Raw genomic sequence first — 7,255 nt, 5'->3', positions numbered from 1 at the left:
TTATATAATTAAACAAATGCAGTGCAAACTCACATCTTAACCAAATGCAGCAAAAATGAATGTAATGCACCTTTACACAGTTAAAAGAGTATTCTGTAGTGTAAACAAATGCAATACATCTTTACCCAGTTAAAATAATATTCCACAACACTATGCTGATTGCTTTAGCCAAAACATGTGTGGTAAGACAAAAAGGTCACTCTTGAGAAGCTGAGTCATTGTGAGTTTGTCAACTGTTCCTTCCCTTCTGTTCTAGGATGACATTTTGGATATAAAGTTCCTTCTTCAAAATGGGTATGAGAGGAAAGAAGGGCATTCACAACCTACACCTATAAACGTGAGCAAGAGAAGAATCTTTGCATCTATGACCCAGTAATATTCCTGAGGTCTTTGGAAATGTACCTTAGCATAGCTTATCAATAGAGACAGCCACCTTGGTTTCACAGAGGTTTGTCCCAATTACCAAGTACAATGTTGGTTCAAATGCACTGGTCAGTTACATACAATAAAGACACAGTCATTTATGAAATAGTGATTGATCCACTCCAGGTTCACCTAGATCCTAGTTCAGCAGTCCACCTTACTATGCCCTATAACCTTGAGAAACGCCCTCTTGATGTCCTTGTTCCTCAGACTGTAGACCATTGGGTTAAGCAAGGCTGTGAAGGCATTGTAAAAGAGTGAAACCTGCTTGTCTCGCTCAGGGGAATAGCTGGAGTTGGGCCTCATGTAGATGTAAGTGCCTGGACCATAGAAGAATGAGACCACAGTCAGGTGGGAGGCACAGGTAGAGAAAGCCTTGCAACGGGCTTGGGTGGACTTGATCTTGAGAATTGCCATGGCGATATAAACATAGGAGGCCACAATGAGGGAAATTGGAGCAAGACCCATAAGAACAATCAAGATCTGGTCCACCATCTCAATGATGTGGGTATCCATGCAAGCCAGGTTACGCACTGCAGGGCCTTCACAGAAGTAATGGTTAACTTTGTTGGGCCCACAATATGGCAGACTCATGGTGAAGAAAGTGTGTAACAAAGCAGAGAGGAAACCACAGACACAAGACACAACTGCCAACCATATGCACACACCCAAGTTGAGTATTACAGTATAACGTAGTGGGTAGCAAATGGCCACATATCTGTCATAAGCCATGGCAACAAACAAGCTGCATTCAGTAGTAGCCAGGGAACCAAACACAAACATCTGTATCCAGCAGCGAACAAAGGAAATGGTCTGAGATTTAGCAAGAAGATGCACCAACATCTGGGGCATGGTGGTGGTGACATAGCCCATATCCAACATGGCAAGGATACAGAGGAAGAAGTACATGGGAGTGTGCAGATGTGTGTCCAGGCAGATCAGCAGGATGATGAGCCCATTGCCCAGGACTGAGCTCAGGTAGATGAGAAGGAACACAACAAAGAGGATGTGGTTGGTCGTGGGGTCACTGGAGAAGCCAAGCAAGATAAACTCAGAAACCCAGCTTTGGTTCTGCCCTGGAATCATCCACATGGTGGAGCCTGTAAGAGAATCACATTCATCTATGAGTCACCTGACACGGGCCAGCTATAGAGGCAGAAAGGTGAGATCTCATGTTAGTCTCATGCTTGTGAGATGGCTAAAAGGTTAAGAGCACTGACCGCTATTGCAGGGAACCAGACAGTTCAGAGCTCTCTGTGACTCCAATTCCAGAGGACCTGACTCCCTCATCTCTCCTCCACAGACAACACACACACACAGTGCACAGACATGCATGTAGGCAAAAGCCTATCTATAGAAAATAAAATAATAATACTCTTTAATAAAAAAGAAAGATTGCGGTGTGGATTCTGAGCACACTGTTCAATTCCTGTCCACTATTCTCAAGTTACTGAGTTTCCCAATGCCTCAGTCTCTTCATCTATAAAATTAGGCTGGTGACACTCATGTCTCAGGATTATGATGACTATATGAAGCATCCCCCAGAACTCCTGTAAACAGCACATAACACATAACAGGTCGTGTGCAATTTCACATTCTCATTTTAGCTCCAGAAAGGCAGAGACAGGATCCCTAAAATAGATGAAATGATGGGCAATGGGTTCAACTGAGAGACCCCGCCTCAATGAATAAGGTGAGAGCAATTGAGGAAGGATCCTGTCAGTCTATGATCACACACACACACACACACACACACACACACCACAGATATGTGTAGAAAAAGAGAGTAAAAAACTAGATGAAGATGACAGAACAAATGTCAGTCAGACTCAGGCCCTCACACATGTAGTCCTATGAGCAATGACAGAAGGTCATGTGTGCAGTGCACTGGAGACACAACTGTCTTTCCAAGGATTGCTGATGGATTGTGTAGATATGTGAGGAAAAAGTTATCTCTTCATATTTTTTTTACTCCTGTCTCCCTTTGCACACAACCAATTCCAGGTGTGCTATAAGGTAAAGTGGTAAATCTAAAGCAATCAATCTTTTAGAATCTGACCTGATCAATATCTTTATCAAATAGTGTATGCAAAGATCAGATTTCTTTAAAAGAGCGTGTTCCTTGGAGGGACAAATTAACGTTAATCTAGAATAAGCAATGGTACTCAAAATACTTTTAGAGAATTAGAAAAGCACAAACATAACCGCAGAGGCTCCCATAGAACAGTGAACCACATCTCAAGGGCATTTCACAGGCAGCTGTCCAGTGAGCACTGAGGAGGCTGAGGTTCTCAGCATCATTACATCTGGAAACTACAAAAGATCAGCACAGCGCCAATGCCCACCTCCTCTTCTCAGTCTCCCATCACCACACCCCCACCAACATGACAATAATAACAAATATCTAGTACTGACAACAATAACTGAATCCAATGGGAGAATAAATTAAATTTATCCCTTTAGTGTTTGCTCGGCTGTGTCCTAAAGTTGAACACATTGACGCATTGCTTAGCAATACAAATATCAACAATATTTCTGAAACAATTATGTAAACGTGTGGGCACATACAAATTCATGCTCACGGAAATTCATGCTAAGGAAATATACAAACACTGCTCACAGTAGTCTGAAGTAGGGCCCAACTCATGCTAAACAGCAACATAATGATTAAGGCAGAAATTGCTTTTCATGGCAGTAGAAATATGAGACTCCTAGACATCCTCAGTCTTCTCTTTCCCTGTCTCCATCCCTCTCCTGACCAGTCTACTGCACATAACCCTCACAACTGCCCTTCCTTTCCACCCAGACAAGGAGCCCATCATTCCTCCTGGCATTTCTGCATCAGCATCTCCGTGTACCCTTTGACTCTACATTTTTCTCCTCAATACAATCTTTCATTTACTTTACTTTTTATTTTTTCATACAATATACTTTTCTCATATCTCTCCTTGCCACCAACTTCTCCCAGACCATCTCCACCCAAGTTCATGTTCTTTATCCTCTCATATTTTCTTTCAAGATAAAACAAAAGAAACTACAGAAATTAAACTAAAAAACTTTAAAAATGAAAATTAAACAACAACAAAAAAAAATAGCAAACCAAAACTAAAACCATGGAGCCAGTCTCCTGTTAGCTAACTGCTCCTGAACATGTAGCCAGGAATAGAGAAACTGATATGTAGAGCAACACTATTGGAGAAAACTGATTTTTCCTCTCCCAATAAGTATCAGTTGCAAATCAGTTCTTGTTTAGGGAAGAACTTTGTGTCCACTTCCCTTTCTCAGTGCTGGGTGTTTGTCTTCCTCGGCATGCTCTTCATGTTTCATGCAGTGGTTTTTCAAAGTTTTCACATTGCTCCTATCTGGATACCAAAAGCCTTTTATGATCTCCCATGCCTGCCATTAGAGGTGGGTGCACAGGTCATTCCTAACCTTCTTGCTCTATGGAGACTAAGTCTCAGCACACAACTGTCTCCTGCATCACCTCTCTCCATTCACCAACCTCCATGAAAGCTCTCCCTGTACTGTATTCTGCATGCCTCTGACTCTCTCATACATTAGGGAATTGCCTAGTTTCTCATCATCACCGTGAAGAGGGGGTACCACCTTCACTGTCTTGTCCACGTTGTGGCCACTGCAAGGCTCAGCTTGGCTAAGAAAGCATTTCTCTGTTGTAACCGCCTCCCGCCCCTCACCTAGGTAAGATACATCCTGAATTCCTTGTTTATTGGTCTGTTATGATCTGAAGACTCCTAGAGGGGTCTGATAATCAATTTTGACAACAAATAACCTGGACAAACCTTTTTTCCTCTGCTGTTAAATGAATCCTCAGATAAGTAAGGAAGAATTATCTCTGATAGAGTATACCTGTATGTGTGATTTCCTAGCCTTTCTAATAACAACGCAACTAGTATTTATTTCGGATAATTTGTGTACTCCAGCCAATGTTCCACTAACTTTAGTTTAACATCTCATAACAGTTCGCTGAGAGAGTATTTTTACCTTGTGTTACGGGTGAAAACTTGAGGCCTGAAGCAGCCGATTTGTTTCAGATTGCAAACTCAGACCTGGAGAAGTGGGCGGTGAAGAAGGCAGAGTCTTCACGTTGTCCATCTAGCTGAGCTTATTGAGACTCAGCAGAGGTCAGAGCCCTCCTAGGACAGAGCTGGATGGCTAGTCACAGACAAACTCTCCTAAGGAGATTCCCCTTCATGTCTGAATTTGGGAGACCCTGGGATGGGCTGAATCTAAAGAAAGAGGACTTTTGGTATATTTTTTATGGCATGGCTTTCTGCTTCACTTAGGATCTTTTAGCTCAGGACTCCATATTCTTTATGTGTCAACATGATTGGGAACAGAAAATTTCTTTGTAAATATTTACTGAATTAATAAAGGGAGGAAAGAAGAAGGAAGGAAGGACATAACATTGATAAAAGAATAAAGAAGATCAGGCAATGATGGGAGAGGTCTGGAGAGTTTGAGATGTATGCACAGAGGACCTGGAGATGGATGCTTGACTAATTATTATCTCTAGACCCACAGCTGCCTGAACACCACCCAAAGCCAAACACCAGTGACCATCTCACCAAACGTAAATCCAGGGAATGTCTCACTGAGTGGCTATGACGAGGAAGTCTAGTAAAGCTACCGAGTCCAGAGTGATGGGATTCTAGGAAGCTCAGTCTCCAGAAAATTTCCAAGCTGCTGTAGAGTTTGAGTGACTGAATCTCTCACTTCCTCTGAAAGTACACCAGCTCCGGCTCATGAAGATGGAGACAAAAAAATCCTGCTTAACAAAGGCAAGCTCAGACATCTTCTCTTCCCAGTGGGGCCAGATACTGAGGTTTTATGACCCTGCTTCCTCTCTGAGACTCCCCAGGAGAGCTGGGAAAAGGGACATTTCTATTCCCAGTAGGGATGCTAAGATGATTCCTGGATGCTGTCAACAAGAGCAACCCTGGGAAACCCTTGGGGGCAGAGCAGGAAGAAACAACCCACGGGAGGAGGAGTGATGACCTGTTCCCTTTTCTAGGCTAATAGAGGAATAAGAGCAGCTCAGAGAAGAGGAGATGGGGATCCGGTCACCCAATAGACAGGTCAAGGATGTAAATTCTCATTCTGGCTCCTCATTTACTGCCCAAACCCTAAGCCCTGACACTCAGTGAGAGAACATTAGAGTCACACTCCTCTTCCTTCCTCAACTACCTTTGGCAATTGCAGTCCTCCCTGCTCTGCTGTGGAGTGTCTGAGAAGGATACCCAGTCACTCTGCGGCTAAAGAAGAGATAACAATGATGGGAGCTGGATGATGGCTGGGAGCAAAAGAGGATTTCCTGCTCTTGCATGAACACTAAGTTTGGTTCCCAGAACCTACCAGGGCAGCTCACAACCATCTATGTCTCCAGTTCTGGAGGATCTAGCACCTTTTTCTGACCTCCCCAGGCATCAGCCATACATGTGATACATGCATGCATGCATACATACATACAAATACATATGTATATGAAAAATACTGATACACAAAAACACCAGACAAACAGAGTCAACCATGACATGCAACATGGAAGTCAGCAGTGGCATCCCATGACAGTGAGTGAGAAAACTTTCTGAATAGTTCATGTCTTTTGGATGCAATTAAGAATTTATGTCCAAATACACCAAACTCTGGATCAAGTTCTCTTGAATTCGCTGCTACTTTGCCTGGGCTTCCTCTTCTGTAGAATTTCAATAGTAACCTCTTCCCTTCGAGGATGGTTTAGAAAATAAAAATGTTGATGTCAGCACACTGCGAGAAGGTCTGACCAGTGTTCCCTGAACTCGTATCTCCATCCATCCCTGCCTTCTGTGTGTGTCTTGGTTTTCTAAGGATATAGGAGAAGCCTGGATGATAAAGTCTTTCTGCTGAGAACTATTGATTAATAAGGGGTTAGAATTCCTGTGAACTACTCCTTAAACACAGCTAGTAGGAAAGGATAATTATGAAATGATAAATAAATTGTATTTGAAACAAAGCCAGAGCGCCTAGGAATGTGCTCAGCTGTATAGCATCTGAGTCAAGGCAATGCTTGAAGCTAGAGTTTGAATCATAGCATTTTAAAGGCAGCACAAGCTCTGAACTCTGCGATTCCAACTCCATTTTCCTGCAGTCTGTGCTCTAGCAGTTGTTTAGTATGGTGCCTTTGCTGGTTGAACCACAGGTTCCTCAACTGCTGCTCAGTGGCATGTGTTGCAATCATGACATTGGCCTTTATGGGTGAATTTACACCTTAGCAATTGGCAATCAGCACTAATCAGAAGCACCTTGGGCCCTGCAGTGCTGTTGCTAAGCCTTGTTCCACAGCTCTGACCCCAACTCTCCTCACTCCTGTTATCGATCCTCATCAGCTCTGAGGGTTAGTCGAGTCCAGGCAGAGATTCTTCTCCACCAGGATAGATAAGGAAACAGGTTCAGAGAGAAGCAGCCAGAACTTGCAGCGGTCGGATTAATAAATCACCAGTAATTGATATTTAAACAAATTTAATAACAAAACCAGACTCACGAAACCAAGGTTCCAGCGGAGTAGCCAGCGGAAACAGGGGGGAGCGGAAGGGGCGCGCAGCACAATATATATCAGTAAACATACGCCTGAGGGCAGTCCGCCCCCAAGGGGAGGGCTTATCCCTACATCTCCCTCCTTTTGTCTAAATAAGACAGAACTAACCTAAATACAACTATAAACAATAATAATAAATAATAGATATAACAAACAATATTGAGAACAAAAGTTTTACCAGACATTCTATCTCAAGGAGTCTAAATAATGTAGAGAGTAATTACAATTATATAATCTTCA

The 7,255-nt window shown here is 42.9% G+C and overlaps 1 protein-coding gene across 1 annotated transcript; it reads right to left on the bottom strand.

The window, feature by feature from the left end:
- Positions 1-567: 567 nt before the first annotated feature.
- LOC126513082 (olfactory receptor 2D3-like) lies at positions 568-1,555 on the bottom strand. Its single transcript, XM_050161238.1, has one exon. It carries the CDS (start codon positions 1,513-1,515, stop codon positions 568-570), a length of 948 nt encoding a protein of 315 aa, XP_050017195.1. The 5' UTR covers positions 1,516-1,555.
- Between the last annotated feature and the right edge of the window lie 5,700 nt (positions 1,556-7,255).

This window comes from Alexandromys fortis, unplaced genomic scaffold (assembly GCF_014885135.2).
Source record: "Alexandromys fortis isolate MF-2015 unplaced genomic scaffold, M_Fortis_MF-2015_v1.1 scaffold_122, whole genome shotgun sequence".
Classification (NCBI taxonomy): domain Eukaryota; kingdom Metazoa; phylum Chordata; class Mammalia; order Rodentia; family Cricetidae; genus Alexandromys; species Alexandromys fortis.
Note: the sequence above shows the minus strand (reverse complement) of the source record. Positions and strands in the feature narration are given on the sequence as shown.